The 22,185-nt window shown below is 46.7% G+C and overlaps 2 protein-coding genes across 2 annotated transcripts in view; one reads left to right on the top strand and one right to left on the bottom strand.

Moving 5' to 3' along the window:
* The window catches only part of FAM78A (family with sequence similarity 78 member A), a 13,648-nt gene extending 7,486 nt beyond the window's left edge, over positions 1–6,162 (top strand). Inside the window, exon 2 of the mRNA XM_009286938.2 lies at positions 1,565–6,162. Coding sequence (XP_009285213.2) covers positions 1,565–2,093 — 529 coding nt within the window. The 3' untranslated portion in view covers positions 2,094–6,162. The remainder of the gene's footprint in view (positions 1–1,564) is intronic.
* A 6,765-nt stretch (positions 6,163–12,927) lies between these two features.
* Positions 12,928–22,185, bottom strand: part of NUP214 (nucleoporin 214) — a 45,604-nt gene continuing 36,346 nt past the window's right edge. The window contains exons 31-35 of the mRNA XM_009287021.1: positions 21,331–21,480; positions 18,415–18,586; positions 14,727–14,869; positions 13,849–13,873; positions 12,928–13,148 (exon numbers count right to left, since the gene is read on the bottom strand). Of these exons, the coding sequence (XP_009285296.1) occupies positions 13,115–13,148; positions 13,849–13,873; positions 14,727–14,869; positions 18,415–18,586; positions 21,331–21,480 (524 nt within the window). The 3' untranslated portion in view covers positions 12,928–13,114. The remainder of the gene's footprint in view (positions 13,149–13,848; positions 13,874–14,726; positions 14,870–18,414; positions 18,587–21,330; positions 21,481–22,185) is intronic.

Here is a 22,185-nt window from a genome sequence, read left to right as displayed (position 1 = left end):
CGCGCGGGCCCGGCCCCCCCCAATCCCCCCCCCCCAGCCGGCACCCAGCCGCAGCCCCCGCTTCAGTCAAGGGGCTATTTTAAGCCGCAGTGCTGGACTTATTAAAGGCTTGGACAGTTACCCTGACGAGCCTCAGCACGTCCCCTCTGTCTCCCTCCCAAGATAAACCGTGTCCCGTGGCACAGCCCGCAGCAGGGAGCCGCAGGGCTTGGGGGGCTGGTGCACGGCCCAGCGTCCCAGCCCCACGGCGGGGTCAAGGGCAAAAGCCACGCTGGGAGCTGCTGGGAGCGAGCTGCTGCTGCTGCCACATAGCCCCTTCTGCCACTTCAACAGCGGGGACACCGTCTCCGGGTGGCGGGGAGGGCTGATTTGTAAGCAAGAGGGAGAAGGTAAATTAGAGCCGCCTCTACCACCCTGGTTTTTAAAAGAATGTCCTTAAAATACCTGGCATGCGCTGAGCACGTGGTCTATGGTTATGCCATCTTAGTGCCTTTACTCTGCAAATAGCTCACCCTTTTTCTGAGACGTTTGCAGTAGTTTGCTTCGATTGGCAAATCTAATCTTAAAAATTAAATTGGAAGTTAATAAAAGAAATCCAAGTTGTGCATTACAAGGCGACGGAGGACCATTTTCACTTACTTTCTTGCTAGAAAGACTGACCTTTCCATCAGTCTCGCAAGCACAGCACACAGACGACCGGCTCAGGCAGTGTTACAAGCTGGCTGACCTCAGTTTCTCTGATTACTGTAATACCATCCCCAGCCCGGAGCCTGGTGTGCAGCCTTTGAACTGGGTCCTTCCTAGGGCTGGAGAAGGATGGGTTACACTTCCAGCGCCAGGCAGACAGCGGGGAGGGACAGTGGCTTATCCAGAGAGAAAAATGAGCGTTTGCAGTTAGGCACTGAAAAGAAAGAACAGAATGGGGCAACGGGAAGCTTTATGGTCCGCTTGAGTCCTTGATCTTACTTCCACCGCTTAGGTTGGCTCTCCTGTCACCTCACCCCCAGGGCCAGCTCTGAGCTTGCCCGTTCTTCTGCCGACACGGGAGATTTTGTGCTATTGAGAGAAAGAAACTCAGCCCCGAGCCCTGCTCTCACCGGCGCAAGAGTCGAGATCCCGAACGCGGCGCTGGAGCGAGTCCTTGTGTTCAGCCGTGCTCAGCCGGCCAAGTTGCTGCAAGAAGATACCTGCATCACTGGATTTTCCCCAGCACTGGAGCTTTCCTGAGCACCTACCCTTTGCAGCCTTACTTAAACACAGACATATTTTGAACCACTCCAGGTAGCCACCGGTCCCTGCAAGGAAAGCCCTGGCCCTGCAGGGTGATGGTTCCTCAGTGGTGTTTAACAGCAGGACAGACGTTCATGATTAGTCCTGGAAATTTGCAGACAGTTTTAATGGCAGGGATGAGCTCTTTCGGCAGGATGGCGTGAAAGGCACAAATTCCAGTAAAAGCTGAAGGGGGAATGTATTCACAACTCCTACCTCTTCTTCCTTGAAGTCCGGCATGTTTCTAAACTAATTAATTAATGCATTATCCATAATTTGTTGTTGGTTATGGCAGGTCAAGTTGGGAGCTTCCGGATCTACTGGACGGTAAAATCCAGGCCATCAGTGACTCAGATGGAGTGAACTATCCCTGGTACGGAAACACGACAGAAACCTGCACCATCGTGGGTCCCACAAAGAAGGAGTCCAAGTTCAACATCAGCATGAACGACAACTTTTACCCAAGCGTCACGTGGGCAGTGCCCGTCAGCGAGAGCAACGTGGCCAAACTCACAAGCATTCACCGGGATCAAAGCTTCACCACCTGGCTGGTTGCAACCAACATGGCTACCCATGAAATGGTGACCTTGCAGACTATCAAATGGCGCATGAGGCTGGGCATCGAGGTAAATCCCAGCAGACCCCTGGGGCAGCGTGCCAAGCTGCAGGAGCCCTCTGCTCAAGAGCAGCCCCAGGTCCTTAGCAAGAATGAGCCAATACCACCCAGTGCCCTTGTCAAACCCAATGCCAATGATGCTCAGGTACTCATGTGGAGGCCAAAGGATGGACCACCACTTGTGGTGATACCTCCAAAACACCGATAATATAAACCTGGCGTCCCGGCACCAAAAGGGAGGAAAAAAAAAAACAACAAAAAAAACCAAACCAACAAAGCAAAACAATCACTTAGGTATTAGAATACACACGTATAATCTGAGCAAAATCAAAATGCACTTTTTATTCATTCAACAAATGCAACCATTCTACCTTCTCCCATTGGGACGGATTTCACTGTGCTAAAGCTAAAGAGGAGACCTTTGACTGGGGTCTGTCTCATCACTGGATTCCTACGGGAAGAAACTAACACTGATGTCTACCCGTATAGCTTTTTTTTTTTTCTTCCCTACTTTAGTTACTGTTTGAACTTCAGTCTCATTAGCTTGTCCAGACTGCCCAGAACAATAAGGACATTTTATTTGGGATTTTAAGACTTCTTTTTTTTTTTTTTTTTTTTTTTTGGTTGAGAACAAAACAAGTTCCTGGAGCAAAAAGTTGGCTATTTAAGATAAGGAATTATTATTTTTTTAAGCTGTAAGGTTCTGAGTTGCAAATCCAAGTCATGCGGCCTTATGTAGACTTTGCTTTGCATTGCCAAACTTTTGCCTTAAAGCTATGTTTGAAAAAAAAAAACCAACAAACACACCACCAGGCAGAATGTCCTTTCTACAGAATTTTTGGGAGACAGTTTTGGAACAAGGAATAGACTGTCAGCGTGTCACGGGCTGACGGATGAAAAGGGCATGAAACTGGAAGAAGCGTGATAAAAAAGAAAGAAAGTCGTCTTGGTTTTAAAACCTGGAACAAGGAAGCATGGAAATAATCTCGGTTTCAAAGCAATGCAAATAACAAACCTGCTGTAGGATGTCTCTTGAGTGGGAGCTACTAGGCCATCTCCCTGCTTCGCAGAAGGGGCAGCAAGCAAGCTTGCACTGCTTACTGCTGGGTAATCTCAGTCTCCCATTTGCATTATAATATGGGATAATCTCACAGCTAGAATTGTGGCCCTGAGTGTCAACGTAAATCAAGAGGGGGGACGTCCTGCTGGGATTGTCTCTAGGGCACGCAGATGTCTGCCCAGCTAACCCAGAGTCTCACCTTCTCGTGGGGTAAGAGCCAACGGCTCGTGCGCCGGCTGTTGTTGGGTGAAGCTCCGTTGCCCCGTTTCCCCATGAAATCCAAACGACGGTGCTGTAAGAAGAGCAGGATATAAAAAGGATCCTTCTGAAGTCATCGGAGGTGCACGGGTGTGAGGGAGGGCAGAGCTTATCTACCAAGCCTACCCATCAATATCCGTAATTCAGAAACAGCCGCATCTGAAAAGAACAGGCACCCATTCCTAGCAAACACTAGAAGCAAAAGCTATAAAAAACTCCTCTTCCCATGATAACAAATCACATTGGGGTTAGTAGATCATTTTCTTCCAGATGACCTCACAACCTACACCACTTTCAGGAATGGGGTACAGACAGGACCATGGGTGATTCTGTACCTGTCTGGTTATGGCACAAACATCTATGTAGCAACGGGTGAGGCATGAGAAGGTGCAAGCAGGGCAGCACCTGAGTCTTGGGTGTAGATCCTCCAGTAAGTGAAGTGCGTTTGGAGCAGGAGGTGGAACCTGTAGGTTTTAATAAGGACCTTGTCCAGATGGCTCCGGAGATAACCAGATGCGCTTCCGCAGAGGAAGGCGGTATGGAAAAGCCGTTTGAACGGGAGGGGCACAGTTTGCAGGCAGAGGAAGTTCTGCAGCAGAGGTGGCATCTGGAGGACAGGGTACAGGATGGGGAGAAGAGGATCTGCTCTCTTGCTCCAGCACATGGCCTCAGGCAGATCACTTCCCCTTCCCTCTGCAGCTCCTTCCCCTAGATAACGTTTCTTCCTCTTATTAACAATTTGCCTCAGGAGCTAGGACTGAAGAGAGCTCAGTGAGCCAGATACAAGCCTGGCCCTGCCGAACTGGTCTGAACGGGTCTTGCAACCACACACATGCTGCTCAAAAGGCTCTCCCCTCGGAGGGGCACCGATTAGCTTCTGTTGCCATCTTCATCTTCATTACCAGCAAGAAATTCTCCTTCCTCACTTCTCCAAAGCCACACCATCTACTTCGGCAACAGGTTCAACATCACCACCTGCCCGGGGAAAGCACTCCCAGAAGATATGTCCCCCCTCCCTGTGACAGTCTCAAACCAGCAAACGAAGATCCTGGGTCCCTGCAACCGTACCCCCGTTCCAAGGGGAGCCCACCCTCCTCCACGCACCAGTTTTCAGAGATGCTCAGCCACGGAGCTGCTCTCTCCAACGGGCAGATCTTTGAGGTAGGAAGTCCAGTATTACAAGCAGCTTGCAAACGAATGGACTGGATCAAACCCAAATCCACGAGCCAAAGGTTGCCTAAATCCAGGCTTTGGGACTATAAAGGATGAAGCTAGGGAGGCTTTGACTTGCACAGTCACTCTCTGTATTAAACTCCATTTTCTTACATGGATTCAAATCCTAACTATAGCTCTACTGGCACAGCCCTTTGGGACTTGTCTGTATTTTCTCCTAGGCAATACACGCAGAAGAGGACAAAACGTGAGCCGTGGGTGAATAGCCGATAACGCTTGCACGCATCTTGGCTACCGCTTAGATGCGCTTCTGGGCAGTCCCGCGGGTGGGAGCAGAAGGGGTATTGATGTCTGGTATTCACTTTGTCTCCAGGTGCTGAGTACTTACAGTTCTCACTGATGTCAGCATGGGTCGAAGAAATCAGACCCGGTTGTCTTAATTAGCTGCACGAAGGAATTCCAAGGAAAGATTTCTTCTCAGTCACCAAAAACCACATTCAGGGAACACCTACGTCCTTTTCCACTTAGCTTTGTGTTGGACTTAGTCTCCCAGTGCATTAAGTAAATCTGGTTCCTCCTACTCCCTCTACCTGGTGGACTGGATGCATCCATGCAATTTGATAGTAACCTCCTGGCTAATTCGTCCTGTTGCACTGAACAGACCCAGCTAAGCAGTAAATACGAGATTCAAATTTCACGTTGGGGTCGGCTTTGCATGGACTTCTCCCTTCCCACAGAATGCCTTTATCCCGTGCCTAGGTTGAAACGTGCCCCTCCACCTCCATTCGCATCACCAGACACGGCATAGAAAAGCGATGCTGCCTCTTTTGAGATTTCATGTGTTGTGATTAAAAGTGATGGTTTTTCCAATGCTGCTTCATTACAAAACTGATGGGGACAGATTGCATATAAAAGGAACGGTGGCTGGAACTAAGAGGTGCTATAGACATCACTCTTGATGCGGCTGGTTAACGGCCACACGGTTAGAAACGGGGATTGACAGGGTCCCAACGGGGACTTAAATGTCTGGGGACCCAGGGCATTCTGCACCGAGTAAGGTGGTAAATAAGCAGAGGTAAATAAAGCTCCTTCTCTGGCAGCTTTTTGCAGAACCAGGAATGCACAAAGGATACGCTGGGAAGGTGATGGGGCACCAACATGGGATACTGAAGTACGTGAGCTTGTCTCTGCCTCACCTCTCCCATCAATGATGCTCAGCTCTTTATAGCCCCAAATCACCACAGGAGCCGAGAGTGTCGCTGGACCATCCCTGTCAAAATCCCGTAGTGGTCCAGGGTGGGAAGCAGCAGGACGAGCCCTGGCCGAGATCCTCACCTGCATCCTCTCCCCCTCAGCCAGCAGCGGGGCAGGGGCTGGCAGACACTGTCGAGCGCGGCCAACATGCCGAGCAGCGTCACGGGCCATTTGGTTCTCGTTTCCTACCCTTGACACCAAGATGAGCGTGGCGAGAGAGGGGCAGCCCCTCGCAGGGTCAACAAAGATATTAAGCGGCGTTGGGGAGGGGTAGACCTGTTGAGCCGATGCGGTGGAGAGCAAGGCTGGGTCCAGCAGCAGGGGGTAAGGCGAGGGCTGCCCGAGCCTCGGCACCGCTGTCCCTCCCTGCCCTCCTGCCCTGGCTCCTGGCGCAGCAATAAGAATCGTCCTTGGTCTTGCAGAGATACTGTGAAAACAAAACCAAGATGTACCGAGTCTGGACACTTACAGAGATGAAAAAAACAAAACCCTGCTTTTATAACAGACAGAGAAATAAAGTGAAGTTTTCAAACGCGTCTGCCTGGAGTCGTTTGGGCGGTGGCTGTTTTTAAACGAACGGCTCCACCACCTCTGCACTCACGTTTCAAGGCGGCGATAAACATCCTATTTGCCATGAGTGCCTTTTCTCTCCATTTGAGCTCTTACGCCACACCAGATAGAGCGCGGAGGTTTCTGGTTAAAAATACCAGCCGACATCCTGCATTTTTCATTACCAGGCTGCTGTGCATCTTGCGACGGCAGGACAGAGCCGAGCCGGTTGGCACAGGCAGCAGCTGAACTTCTGCACAGTTCAGTTTCCAGACGCTGTTTGCTTATTCAGCAAAAGCCTGGTCAGATGTTAGCTGTAAGTACCGCATCTGGAGAGAGGCAGCCTCTCAGCCAGGTTCCAGTATCCCGGGCAGCGGAGAGCAGCCCTGCCCTTTCAGACCTGGGCAAACGAGAGGTTAAAAGCTGCTGCAGTGTATGGCTGGTTTTCAAATACCACGCTGTATTCATTTCACTGTTTTCCCCCCACATTTTTCACATGTAGGTTCTGCTTGCTTTTCAGTAAGGGAAACTGTCAGAATTATTTTCAGAGAGCAGGGGGGTGCCTGGCCAAGTGGCCAGCACAGCCCCCGTGCTAACCCGTTAATCCACAGGGCCCAACCCTGACCCCTTCCAGGTCTGTACTCCAGCTCCTCCTGCCATGGCCCCATCCCACCATGGGCTCCCTTCCCACCGGCTGTACCCCAAGGCAGACACAGGTTTCTCTTTCTTTTTTTCAATTTTTTTTTGTTCTTTCAGTAGTTTTGCTGCTCTCTGATCCAGCCTGCAGAGAAGCATTGAGGCTTCTCAAAAAGCAGCAGAGGAAAGGCTTGCTCTGCCTGCTGCAAGATCATGCTGCTGCATCGGCTCCCACCCGGCACCCCTGGAACCCTCCTGCCCGTCGGGCTGGAGAAGCCACACCACGCTCGGGGCTTTCCCGGCGTGTGCCCTGAGCACAGGGGCTGAACCCTTACCTGGGCACCCCGCAACAAGGTGCGCCTCACACCGATGTCTCCCCTTCGCTGCATCTCCCTGGGTCCTGCCTGGAGCGAACAAGAGCCCGTTACAAGCCTGTTATGCCCCTTAAAGGTTGTAGCCAACCTTTGCAGCTCAAAAGCCTTTTGCACGCTGCTGCCGGGCAGCAGGGAGAGCTGGTACCGTCATCCACAAACCACTGAGGTGTGCGCCCACATAAAACATGGACAGCCACATCGTCAGTTTGGGAAGCTCCACCAGCACGTAGCAGTGACACAAACCCAAGTGCGGGAGGGGAAGGGGTGGAATGATACGTATGGGAGGTCACGGCTCGAGGAAAGGAATGTGCATGGATGGAGCCTGAGCAGAGGAGAGGACAGGTTCTGAGTGGGATTCCTTTCCACAGTGGAAACTCTCCAGCCTCATCTGTTGATAGCAGGTTAAATTTAGATGTCCTAGTTTTGGAGGGAGGGAGGGGTGGAGAGGGGACACCAGCCAACTCACAGCTGTTTTGGGTGACACCCTGAAAAAGCCAAAAGCGCCCGGTCACTTATTGTCTGCGGAGAGACACTCGAAAGCCTCCTGAGAAGGATCACGAGGATGGTGGGAAGGCCGTCGGCTGCTGAACGCAGCAGAGCCGGGGTGATGGTGGAGCCCAGTTCTGGTGCTTCAGGTAACACCAACGTCCATCCTTTATTGCAGTGCGTTTGTGAATGCTGAGGCTACAAATCAAACTGCACCCTTCTAGAGGTTTTGTCACTTGGCTTTGTGATTTTCTAACCTCGGTTTCAAGCGGACTGAGGCAACAGTTCCTTCGGTTGAAGAAATACCCTCCGGCCTCCACGGTCCCTGCTCGAAACTGTTTGCAGGGACTTCCCTCTGCTGATGCAAATCAGGTTTTGTTTCCTATTTCTTCTATCTCACATCTTGTTAAGCTGTTCACGTGCAGCAGCTGCAAACACTCATTTTATTCCTTCATGCTTTCAAGTTTTAAACCAAAATATTTTTAGCAAAGCACCGAAGAGCCTTGAAGCATCTATTAAAAAACAAAAAAGCAACCCTGTGTCATGGGTTGCATGCACATAGTTACAACAGAGCTCCTCAAACAACCTGCATCAAGGTTTCCAAGGCTGCCTTTAGTAACACCTTTGTACATTGGTTCCCACAAAGCTATCGGGTAGAGAGTCCTGGCAACACGTCCAAACACAGGAGAGCAGCACTGGAAGGTCAGGTCCAATCCTACCACGATTCATAACTTTAGGGTTGTCCCACATTTCCCCCTCAAAATAGAGCAATCGCTTATTTCAGCTTTGATGCAGAAGCCGTTCTGACACCATTTCAGCACAGCGCATTTGAAGCACTGAAGCTCCTGGCACCTGCAGAGCAGAACTGCAGGGAGCGACTCCAGCACCCTGCTCTGAGAGGGTGGTGTGAGGGGGGTGACCCGTCCCTTCCACCGCTGGAATGGGGTGCTGTGACGAGGCAGGACTGCAGCCCAAGGCCAGAGCATCGCCCGCGGCTGCGTGCTCCCGGGAACAGTGCCACAGCACCGGGGCTGAGCGACAGCCCTGCCGTATTGTTTGAGCAACGCGCTTGCTGGCAAGACGCAACTTCATTTTTATCTCGTGTTCAGGGAACGGTACGAGTTCAGATACAGGCGCTGGCGGCACAAAGCGTGCCTGTGTGTGATAAAGGCATGTACGGAGAAGTCCCGGCTCTGCAGCAGGAGCCAGAGACACGTTTGCAGAGGAGCTTTGTGACCTACTGAAAGTTGCAGAAAAACAAGGTGTGGATGGTGCAAGACAGGGAACCTGCTGAGCGTAACCGCGGGGCCCTCGGGGACCTGACACAGAAGCCCATGGGCACACAGAAGTGTGAAGAGTTGAAAAACGTGCCGACACGTCCAAGCTCATCCCTCGCTGAGGAAGAGTCGGTCTTTCCTTGATGGCTGCAAGAGCCTGGGGCCTCGCTGCTGCAAGAGGGAGAAAGGACAGGGCTGGTCTCGCTGCCGACCAAGGGCTGCTCGTCCCCGCCAAGCTGCAGCCGCCTCTTCCCAGCCCCTGGGGCTCAACGCGACATTTATCTAGGAATAAAAACTCCCTCGGCATTACCAGACACGCTCATGCCAAAGCCTCATGCAGGATTATTTTTCCTTGTAAGCCACGCTGAAAGCAATGCACAAGGGCAGGACAGATGAAAACTAAGAAGGGAGAAATAAAATGTCACTTCAGCCCCCGGGCCTGCAGCGGCAGGGACATGTACACGGGCTGACGGGGCAAAGGGAGGCAGCTCCGTGCAGGACTGCTGGCAAGGGGCAGAGACCAGCGCCGGCCGAGACTGTGCCCCTGGTTCCTTGGCAAAGGGGTGGGAGGAGAGGTAGTGCCACCACCTGCCTTCACCTTTCCGCTGCCTCACTCCCTGCTCCCAGCAGCTGGAGCAAGGGTCCGAGATGTTGAGCAGCACTTTTCCGACCTCCACCATCTCACAGGAATCCTACTCATCCCCGAGACTCACCACACACACGCAAACACACCACAGCAGCTAGCTGTTGAGGCCGATAAGCCCGTCCTGAGCAGGACGGTCATGTCAGAAACACGTCTGGTTTCTCCCACGGAGCATCGCCAGGGTTTTGGTCAGCGGCATGTCAGCTCTGCCCCCAGCACCGCTCAGGCAGGGAGGTGGCCATGAGGGATGAAGCGAGCTGAGGGATATAACCCAGCAGCATAGGATAAATTTCAGCCCTGCGATCCCTCCTCGGTTCCACAGCAGAGGGATGCCTCTGGCATTTGTCCCTTGGTCACCTCTCCCCAGCACGCTGTTGTGGCACAGAAGGGCCGAGGCCGCTGGGGACAGAGCAATGACGACCTTCCCTCCCAGGAGATGGATCCGGATGGAGCGGTACAGCCGAGACCACTGGTACTCTGCAAGACACCTGTATCCTGGAATACCAAAATACAGTAAAAACCTTTAGAACAGGAGATTAAATAATTTTTCTTTCTTTTTGCGCCTCTGTGACGAAGCTACATTTTGCCCCTTTTCCAGAAAAAGGCTCTTTTCTTTGTTGCTCTTCTAGCCTTCGAGGAAGCAGAAATCCCCAGGCTGGTCTCCCCACGGGTTTGGGGAGATCTTCGCTATGCCTCAGGCTCCCCTCTGCCCACCAAGTCTGTAACACCATCGTTAGTGCTCTGCCATAGCAGAGCATCACCGGCACTCAGCTTTCCACTGCCTCGAGGCCATGGCGTAGTCTCAGGGGAGGGAAAAATAAGCGTGTTCTTTCATTAGAAATAATTAAGAATCCACCTTTGATAAAAGCCTTGGAAGATTTCTTCACATACTGAAATGGCAGGAAAAAAAAGGCACAACCACATTAGCACAGACAAAATAAGCTCCTTCAGAGTAGTCGTGGAACGGTTGCCATTACTTATTTGAGGATTAACCAGCACAGACAACACAACTACTGAAACAAGGGCTCCAAGCCCAGCTAGTCCTTGGCTTCTTCACCAGGTCTGCCAAGACGGGGGCTTTCTGTGTTAGTAACTTTATTCTTTGGTGGACGTCTGTCCACAAAAACCTGGACAGAGGCCATGAGATCACAGGCCACCTAACACAGATGACAGACTACTGTAACAGCTTCTGGCAACCACCAACCGAACGTCACAGGCACTTGCCAAGTCCTTGAGTCATCTAATGAAAATGCAGATCTTTCGAAGTCGACTTTGCTACGTTTTGTGCATATTCCTGTAGGCTTGTGGTCACGATCAGCCTCTCTACACTGCTCAGCTCCTCCAGCAGCTACTATGGAAACCAGGAGCAGCGCCCTTCTCAAGGGCAGAGTTCAGGGGATTGGGTTGTTTCAGCCATGATTTTGGAAGCATTGCAAGAAAATAACTTGCATGTTCAATCAGGATCTAGAGCAATTCTAACGGCCCTTCACTTGCAGAGGGTAAAGGAGTTAAACAGGTACCAAGCAGCACAGCAGGGACAACCCCCAACTGCTCCCATCATTCCAAAAGAGAAACTTTAAATGGCTCAGCATGCCAACAGCACATTCTTACCAAGCCAATCTTCTCCATAGCAAGAGGTTTATTAGCTATCTGGGGGAGCACAGCTGATACGGCCTTGCTAGGAGGTGTCGCATGCCACAGCGAGGGGAGATTAATGCAAAGAATTTAAGGTCAATGGTTTGGGCCAGCTGCTATTTATAAAGAGGAAGGAAAGCAGAACAGCGGTATCGCCTCTAGGCCTTAAGAAATGCTGTATAGTCAAGGAGAACATACTGGGAGGGCACAGTTCAACCTGTCTTCAGCTTCTTCTTCCATCTCCAAACTAGCAATTTTCAGAAAACTTTCTCTTCTGTTCCAGTGCTGTGGTCCCAGGATCGCTAGCACTTGCTCTCTTCCGTTAGAGGGGAAGGGAGGTTATAAACAAACCCCTGACAACAGTGCTGTCTCTAATACGACGTGCATCGTGCCAGAGTTCAGAAATCCAGGGCATATGTAAAAGCCGTAGAGCCTATAGCCTTGCAAAGCCTCTCCACATCTAAAAATAAGCCCTCCTTGTATGCTATATTCCCCATATTTCAGTGGTCTTCCTTTTTAAAGGGAACCTACCCAACGTCATTCCCGGGTGCAGAGACAGGAAGGACACTTTCCACAACTAGAGGAGGAGTTAGGTCGAACGCCAACTTTTTATGTTGGCTTGAAAAAAGCAATTTCTTCAGGAACTGTTGACAGATGTAAGTATTTAGTTTATAACACTGGATGTGAAAACAAGCAGTTATCAACTATTTACAATTCCAAAAAGTGACCACATGCCCACTTGCCAACCAAACCAGAAAATGACACTTGTCATCATATTGTGTGGTATTAAAAAAAAGAAACGTTAGCATGTTTCTGCTGAAAACAGAAAAAGCAGAAGTATGCCAGAATGTCCTAACAGGACCAACAAGATCAAACCATCCAATCTGCATGTATTCAACTAATACATAAGCTGTTATTTCAAATGCATTTTTCACAGAGCAACAAAAACCCATTACATCATTTAGAGGCTTCATGGAGGTCAGATGCATCAAATAGAAAAAGTGTTCATCCAGAATGCCTTCAGGGCATTCTTTAAAACATTTGCTCAGTATGTTCAAGTATAAACATATGAGAATTTCACAAATGTTATCGACTAAAGCTAAAAGCTACAGGGAAAAAGTACAATCTCATACATGGTAGAAAAAAAACCGTAGCTGACAGTAGAATCCAACAGCCAAAGCCACAAGCTGCAAAATCACTAATGCCTCCGGATGGAGGTCACACTTCTTATTCAAGGGCCAGAAGTTTTCCCTGAGTTCCATTCTCCCGAGTTCTGTAAAATATACAGAAAGGTAAAAATAGGAGAGCTTTTACTTCCCACCTCTTTGCTGAATGTTACTGCCATGGGAACGTGTTCTGCACGCAGCCAGTTTCTTCTCAGATAATTTCCTATTTCTCCACTAAGCCTCTGGCTCACACATGACTCAGTTTTAGCACTTCAGTGAGATAAGCATGTGCCCCATCCTATACTTAAAATTAGCAGGGCAAACTTCAGCCCCTTCTTAAGAGCCTAGGATAATCAGTCATTCTCTTCAATGAAAAATGTGCTGGTTTATATCAGGAACCAACTTGAGCTACTCCCTTGTCTAGGCAAGGGATGAACAACAGAAAGCTAAGTCCAGTACGGGGCTGGTAACCACAGCATACATCTATTTCTTCTAGATCCAGGGAGATAAACCCTTCCAAAACAAGTAACATCAAGGCAGATAAAATAGTTTAATATAGAGCGAGAACAAGTGTTGCATAAAAATAAGCAAAATCTTTTTCTTAAAAAAAGGTCTGAGAACTCATATTTGAAAGAAAAGCTGTTTGGATATTGATCATGTAGGTGACTCATGAACGCAGGAGCTACTGCACAGTTCTACAGGAGAGTTCAGGATGTTCTTAGCTTCTCCATCCACTAAATCCAGAGGAAGATCTGTGGAGCGAGGAAAAAAAAAAACCAACACAGCAATGAGTGCTAGAGTCTCCCTCAGGCAGTATTAATTCAAGAGATCTCTCAACCAAAACTTCCAGTCTCCCTAGTATCAGAAACTTATTATGAGATCGCATTGGTATTTCCAGCACCTTTTACCTGAGACTGCATCAACACCTACTAACTAGATATAATTATGCTTATTCTAGAGCCTACCATCTGGAGATACACATGCTTTCTCTACTTGACAGGGAAACAAAGTAAAAGAAACTTGCTAGAAGTAATCCAGCAAGCCAGCGGCAGAGTGGATGACAGAGTTAACCTCAGACCTTAGTCCCGTTCTTTAACTAAATCAGCACCTCGATTCAGCCAGGTAAGTACCAATTTATTTCATTCCTTGTTTCAACCTGACAAATGGAGTAGATATTAGATTCACACACAGCTTGAGCACACACCTCATGTGCCTGAGAGGTGGAGAAGGAGCATGATCTAACTGAAAATTCTCTCTTATATGAAAGATTAATCTCACTGGAAAGCACACATTCAGAGCCTGGACTTTGAGCTCTATGTAGTGCCACTAGAAAGGAAATCAGAACTAGTACGTTACTGCTACTTTCAAAGCTTGCTCTTGTAAACATTCAACTCTTCTGTTTTGGTTCTATTTGTATTTTTAACGAAGAGTTAGACACAAAATGGTACTTACGTGTTAGATGATCCAAAACCAAACCCTGAAAGAAAGGCAAGATTAGAAAAAGAATTGTTAAAAAGTAAAATGAACGCGTAAGATTTGTAGTAAATGTCCCCTCCCACACACAGATTGAAAAACATTTCTTTCCTGCCTTAGGCCAGGGAAAGAGTGATGGGCAAACAATGAAAGTCAAATCTCCATCTAGAAGAAAAGTGACTTGCCTCGGTTCCTAAGAGGGCTTTGCTTTCGCTGCTAATCAGCTAGGTCCATCCATGAGCAGCAACTGCGTACAATGCGCCTGGTTTATTCACCTCTCCATGAAAGTAAGAGGGCTGCTTTCTGAAGATGGAGTTTGTGCTTAATGCAAGGCAGTGGTGCCAGGCAGACCACCAATGAACGTATCCTCTCTCAAAGGCTCTGTTCTCAGCCCTGTGTAAGTCACTGCAGCTTCACTGAATTACGTCAGATAAAAATTTGGCTATTGGTGTTCTAGCTCAATTTTGCAGTGCATATTCTTTTGGCACTAAGTACTTACATACAGATACCCATGCATGTGGCACTGAAGAGATACTCGTTATTTCTCAATATTGTCCTTTGAGAAGAAAGAACAACTCCACAAAAAGGGGTGAAAAGCAATAATCTGATGAGGTGTGCAGAAGAAGAGTGATTTATTGACATGCCAGACAGCAAATCAGTGATGGAATTATAAGATAAAGTCTGTGAAGACGCTACACCCCACCCTGCAGCTCAATTCTCCAGGCCGTGGTGCCCTCCCTATAGCAGGACTAGGAGCAGGCAGATTTTTGAGAGGGAGCTGAGGAGTCACTCCTGAGTTACAAGGAAAACTGGAGGCATGGGGCCTGTTCGGTTCATTGTATTTTAGCTTCTCCTACCTCCTCCACCTGTCCCAAAAGCTGAGAATCCACTGCTTTGTGTGCCGAAACCGGTACCCTGTTGCGACAGCGATCCAAATGTCGGGGTATTTTGATTTGCTAGAGTGCCAAACGATGCTGTATTGTTACTGGTACCACCAAACCTGCAGTTTAAAGCAAAAATTTGTGTTTGGAAGCATCTTCTCACTTACAGTGCTATTTTGTCCCCATACCACAATAACAACAGTGCAATCCTTAAACGAGGATACATCAAAAGAGCGAGACCACCCAATATGAATAATTATAATTGTTCATTCTGGAAATGGATTTTCTGGTTTGGGAAAGACTATTGTACATACAAACGTCTGTTCAGCTCCCATTCTTAATGTACACCAGGCAGAAAGGCAAATACGTTCATGCTTACACAGGATACATTTTCAAGTGCTTGGAAATACCAACTCCAGCAATCAAATGGAATATATTAACTCACCCCTGTGTGTAGTTTTCACCCTTTAAGCTCCAGAGTACAGCATCGTTTTGTTTCACAAACAGGGCAGCAAACATGGAATTGGCATGAGCTGCTCATGGCCAGAGCACAAAGCAGAGCCCATATACAGAACCCAGGCTCCCAACTTTCAGACGGTACCTTACCCACTGCCCATGTAAACTGTCTGCAGATTTCTCAATTCCTTTCTCTCCCCAGCCCATTTTGAACCACGCACAGTTCCAGTGCTTTCCTGAAGATCTGCCCCTACCTGGCATTTCTCCCCACCACCTTTGGATTAATTCCCTAATTGCTTTTGGGAACTGAAATAAGAAACACTTTTATATATGGAAATTGGTCTCCTTTCTCCACCCAGTCCGTCCAACCAGGCATTGTAGAGCTATCAGCATGACACACTACTGAGAACGATATGTACCCCCCCCCCCGCCTTCTCCCGATTCTGAACATAAGAGGTGCACTCAAAAAATGAGCTTCAAGTGTTTCTCTAACTTAAACTGGGCAAAATGCAGACACAAAGTTTTCAAATGACAAGCTCTGCTAAGGCTCTGCAAGTGCACAATGCTACTAGTACTAACCCAGCACCAGCCCGCCCCTGAGCAGACACTTGGTCAAGTCAAATAGTGTGCCAGCTTTGCAAGGCTGTGCCTCACACAAGCTCCTGTCATTTCTGACTTAAAATATGAACTGACAGCACGTTAACCCACCTCCCCACCCATCCAGATCTAGAAGACTTTAAAAAAGAAAACAAAAAAAAAAACCCAACCCACAACACACATCAAAATATATCTCTCCAGATAAAAGACAACCCTCGTAGCAGTGTGACAAGCAATTCACCTGGTAAAGGACATCACCTCTCCTATCCCAGACACTGTCAACCATACACACTACTTCCACGCACAGCATTAGATACAATGGGCAGTTCAGTGACTTTGCATCTTTGGCCCTGCTAACCCCTGTGCCTCTGGTTTGGCTCTTGAGCCATGTACCTTGCAGACAACTTCAGCTCAGAACAATAAACATGGTTTTCTCAGGAAGAGCAAAACAGGTTTTGTGGTTCTTTTTAAAGAGAAGCAAGATGGGGTGATGCATTATAGAACAAGAGGTTTTAACAGTGCTCCATCTTCTCAGGACTATGCCGCTAAACACACAAATCATGTCTACCCAGTGAAACGAAGTGGAGGTGAAAATAGTGACAAAGAAACTTGTGGTTCAAACTGCTTCTTTCAGTTGCAACTGGAAGAACATGCCTGTTGAAAAAGGCTAAGCATAGTACAAGTAGAGAAATAGCTTAAGCTATGGGCAAGGTTTTTTTTAAACATATAAAAGACATGAGATAGGTTTGATTAAATTGTTACCAGGCAATGACTATCTTACCCAGATTTTTAGGTCTTTTGTAAAGCTCCTATACAACACAGAATGGAGAGGCACTTGAGGTTAGTTTATGAAAGCAAAACATTATTTGCTCACAAACAGCCGGAATTGCAGACTTTGAAGAAGTGTAGTTGTTTCTATTTTTTGATACCCAAGTCATTTACCAAGCGATGCAGATTCTTCAGAATTGAAGCAGCAATGAATCACATGTATTTAAGTTAGCAGGGTGTTCTCAGAAACTCGGAGCTAATACCGCACAACGTACTGGCAAGTCACTTCTCTCTGGACTTGGGATTTTTGAAGTTTCACTTCAAGAGAAAGGCAGAAAGGAAGTCCTGCGCAGACGCTACCTTATACTGCAGAATTAAACTATTGCTCAAAATTTTGTGGTGAGATTTGGATTTTTGTAAAGCTGCCTGGGAATTCTGCATGCTCTTTTAAAGTTTTTAAAATCAAAATCAAATTCCTCAGGCAACTCCGAAGATATCAGAGTGAGACTGCACCTTTCTAATAGAGAAGATATTCTCAAAACTTCCCACAAGTTAAGCCACTGAATTATTTCTTGAGTCTGCAGACTCGTTATGCAAGCCCTCTGTTTGAATCAGCGCGCTGCTTGTTCTGAATCCCATTTTATCTTTAAGCTTCCAACATTGTCACTGAGTGCATCCAGCTTCAGTACAAAATCCTGCAGCACAATGGCTGAAATTTGGAACTTAACAAAATATCAGTTGAGTTGAAGCTAAGTCATCCCTACAAACGCATCCTTCTTTGTGGGGATTTAATTAAGCTGCCTCTGTTTTTACCCTTTCCAAAGGGACTCTCCAACCTGCTGCACCAGAGTTCAGGACGTAGCAGAACCACCTAGCTGAAGCCTCCCACAGCTCAGGGGTGCCCTGGCAGATGGGTATCTGCCTAACCTCATGGGGAATTAACAAGTTACACTTCTGGATGTTCTAATGTGCCTTACGTAAAGGCAGTTCCTCCTGAAACTAAAGACAAACACTTGTGAAATATGTAAACACTAAGATTGGGAAGATATCCAGTTTCCTCTTTTCACTGGCAATTTTTCTTTTTTTAATTGGGTCTATTCGGTCTGCGTATAATTGTAGGGCGTGAAGGAGAGTTGCTTGCTGGTAGTGCAATACTGAAGAATTGCATTTGCTGCCTATTGCAGAAGCTGCTTAGCAAGGTTTGAAATTCTGTATTTTCTGAACAAAACAAGGAATAAAGTGCTGTCTACGCTGGTGCCAAGCACAGGCTTAAGGGGTAAAGAAACAGGTAAAACCAATCAGTGTGGGATAAACACAATTCGCTCTGGAAGCGCAGGCTGTTACAAGTGCTTCAACCCATCCCCCTAAAGGTGAGGGAACAGACTGAATTCTCATTAGTATCTCTAGCGCAAATCTCACAAGTGGATAAGGTGGCTAGACAGAGTCACAGATAATGGTATTTATTATTTTCTTTGCTAGGCATAGTTTGTAGGCCTAGATTTGAACTCATTAAGTGTGCACACAGAAAATACTCCTGCATTTCCTTAGACACTTGCAAGATGACTCACATTCCCCCCCCCCCAGTCTCTAACGCTAAAGATTCAACACAGTTTCAGCATTAAAATAAGATCATACACATTATTTCCTTTGGGGTTAAAGTCTTAGTTTTATGCCTTTTTAAAATTTTTTTTTTAAAAAAACGAACAAACAAACCAAGGACACTTAGAGCTTTGCAATCAATTGCAGAATATATTTTTTATGTTAATGCAGAGGTAACTAAGCATAATAGTTTTTGTCATGCAAGAACATTGTTTTCCCAAACCCTGGACCCTGGTTGGCTTACCCAAATCCTCCAGCGCTGGCTGCTGCTGTACCCTCGCCGAACACTTTGCCTCCCGTTGAGCCCAGAGGGCTTGAAAAGGTTGGGGCTGAACCGAATGCTGGCATCCCTCCGAACCCAGGGGATCCCCCAAAAGTGGGAGGGCTGCCAAACACTGGAGCAGCACCGAAGCCACCTGAGCAAAACAGAGGCAAAAAAGGGACAAGAACATCATGTAAACAATAATGCAGAAAGAGAAAACAAAAACTAGATTTCCAAGTAGACAATCTCCATAATGGGGCTGTTCATATTATCATATGGACACAGCATTATTTATAAAACTAACTGCCACAAAGCTTCCAAACTGCAGGGTATTTTGTTATATCCAGAAGAAAACCACATTCTGGGTCTCTTGAATGTTTGAGCACAAGATCAACTCAATCCCCAGAGCTGTACTAGAAGGTGGTAATATATCGTACATGCTTGCACACTTGCTTTATATAAAAAAAGACCAGTATCTTAATTGTGAGGCAGCAAGTGTGCACAATAACCAAGTTATAGTAAAAATACATACAACAGGTGCTAGACTGATGCTTTTATTATTATAAAAGACGACATATCCATCCTTCATCATAAAACTAGCACTCCTTACCGGAAAAAAAATCTTAGCACATGTAGTCAGTTTTAAAGTAAAGCTCTGCTCATCACCATTTAAACAAGTTACTATCCAAAGGAACTGCATATAACGATGTAAAATGAAAAGTCTCCTGTAAAGGTCAGCTTTGTGAACATTTGGCTGCTGGGGTTTGGTTGCAGTGTTTTACCCTGGCTTCTAATCTAAAGCTCTGGAAGAACATACAAGTGTCCTGCGGACAGAATTTCATGCATGCAAGTGCTTAAACTGGAAGAACTCCCCAGTGCAATGGGCAAGTCTCCCCCATCTCTTAAGACCAGAGAGTAGATAGCAAGCTTGGATTTTTAGGTGCTCCAGTGACGCAAAAAGATTCAGGAGGTAGGGTATTATCTACTCCTGGTTTAAGTGTGGAAATTAAGATGCAATGATTAAATGCCAGGTCAGTGGAATTGCACGATTCCTGCAGGGAATCAAGAACTCAACCCTGCTCTTGGAAATTTCTGTTTGGGGTTTAGCTGCCTTCTGCAGCTCTGAATGGACTTCTACCCAGATTATTTCATTCTATGTTCATATGCTGATATTATTGGCCTGTTTCTAATTGACACTGTGGAAGGTGAAGGACACCTGCTCTTTTGTTTGACTACGGATGAGGATGGGATACCACCACACATTTTAATACCCTGGGTGAAATTCCAGTCCGTGTCAAGGTAATGGATACTGTTTGGCTGTAAAAACAAAAGGTCTGGAAAAAAATAAATCCTAGGCCTGAATTATTTAAACACAGATCAGATATCTTGTTACCTCTATCTCTAGGAAGTTAAGAGTATTTATCACAGGGGCTGAAGCTTTGCTCGGCATACACTCTCTTTTGCAATGCATATTAACAAACAGTGGAGAAAGGAAAGTGAAATACGTAAGTAGTGAAACCAGGACAAAGGGGGATTCAAATCAAGTAAACCCTTCCACTGCAGTTGGAGAGGAAGACACACCATTCATTTCAATATTTAGCAAATATAACCAGAGGAGGGAAGGATCTGAGGGGCTCTGTGTGAGTGGATGTGCTTCTGCAGAAACCTCTTGAAAAATCCTATCTCAAGAAGAACTTTGAAACCAAAATAATCAAAAGCAAGGAAAGAGTCATTGGGTAAATGAAAGAAGAACTTCCTTCAGCAATGCCTTTCTCCTCCTCTAGCAAAAATAGCAGATGGGAGGTATGCCTGAGACAAGACACTCAGTCCACTACCAAGCAGAATGCAATACTTGAGAGACACCTTACAAATGGCTGCTGGATCTAACAGCAGCATCATTATGCTCTCAGCCACTTCACTAACACGAGAGCACAGCTACTGTCAAAGCAGAGTGCTTCCTCTCAAAGCACTGCTTCTCCAAAGGGAGTTCTTGAGCACCATTGTCTCAAGACAACTTCAAGGATGACCAAACCTCCCCTACTTCCCCCAGTGATGAAGCTTCAAGAGACGCACTTGGAGCGGAACACCTATCTTCATCAGTGTTCACTGTAAGAACGGTCTGAGGATAGAGGAGAAAAGCTTTGCTCTGCCTGATCCTTTGGGCCTCCATTTTTGCCTGGTAATTAACAAAATGAACATTTTGCCATTCAGTTCTAATGAATATATCACAGTCACCGCTACTTTTGTGGCTCTTTCTTTGGGCAGATGACAGTAAAAAGAAAAGAGGGTTTGTGAGTTAATTGAATCAAATATTGGGAATTCCCAATCGACAAAGGGAACAACAGCTCAACCACAGAAGAAAGTATGATGACAGGTCAGACTGATTTCAAAAGAGAAGGACCTGAAGCATGTCTGATATGAATTTTATGAGGAAGCTTTCCCATTGTAAACACCTGTGCATTCACTCGCATGAAGAAATGGGGACAAAAAGGGTTACAAAACCCAGAGTGAAGTTTGAAAGATAATATTCCAAGGAAGCATCTAAAATAGGAAAAATCTATTCAGTTTCATATTCTGTACTCTTCATTGTACGGTACATAAGAACCGAAATAATTCACACAGCTCTCTGCTCTTAAACTGCAACGGGAATTTCTGGAACGAACACCAGAAAATGTAGTTTACTGGATGCTTTTCTGCACAAGAGATTGTAAATCTCTGCCTTGAATCCACCAGCTAAAGTTCCATTCACTAAGCCATTAGTTATTTTTTATTTATTGTTCAGAGACAATTCCTGTACATGTACTGAGTCCAGGCTGTAGATGTCTAAATAGTAGAATACTCTACTAAATATCTCACAGATAAGCGTGGGTGTTCATAGGGGGTGGATTAACAAAGTACCTGCTTTGTTTGGACTGGAGAACCCAAAGCCTTGAGATGCCACGCTTCCACCACCAGAGCTGAAAGTGCCCGTAGGCTTCTGCTCTCCAAAAGATGAACTGCCAAATCCAAAAGTCTTTGCTCCGCTGTTTCCAAATAAGCTAGAAGAATCTGGGGAGATGAATAATACTTGTGAAGCTCATAACAGACAATATTCTACATTACGCTTCATTAACTGGATCAGGAGAAAGGGAAACGCCTTTTACTTCCCCAAGCACAAAATGAACACCACATTGAAAACAGCACGCTGCCAAGAGAAGCCGAGTTTTCCCCTATTCCTACGGGGCTTTGTAGTTCCACCAAGATCCATTCTGGATCTGATGGACCACTAACAACCCTTTATTGCTGCAATCTAGCAAATCACAGTGATGGATGATTTGTTTAGTTGCATCCTGTGCCGCAGTCACTAAAAGACAATCCCTCAAGTGAGAAATCACAGCAGCTAGAATCAGTCTCTCTTGACAAATTAAAGATTCTGAGCTATTTTGGCAATGGCCAGTATTTCTTAACATGACTATCTGACAGGACCTTAAAGTAGGAGCCAAACTTTTCCAGCCTTACTGAGAAATGACTCAAGTTTTCATCTTTCACAAGGCTACACAGAGTTTTAGTATCCAGTGGCAGGACACAGAATAACCAAAGCTTTTCTCTGGTGAACCATCTTGTTTTATTTCATCACAAAACCCAGCAATGCAATAAAGGAGGACTAAATTAGCAAGGTTAGAGAACTGACCTCAATCATTAATCCCAATGGATCATTAAAGAGGCAATAAAAGAAATGGATTTGCTCTCCCAAGACTTGAATTGCTTCTTCTA

The sequence above is a fragment of the Aptenodytes forsteri genome, unplaced genomic scaffold, assembly GCF_000699145.1.
Source record: "Aptenodytes forsteri isolate BGI_AS27 unplaced genomic scaffold, ASM69914v1 Scaffold136, whole genome shotgun sequence".
NCBI lineage: Eukaryota > Metazoa > Chordata > Aves > Sphenisciformes > Spheniscidae > Aptenodytes > Aptenodytes forsteri.
This window is presented reverse-complemented; position numbering and strand designations above follow the sequence as displayed.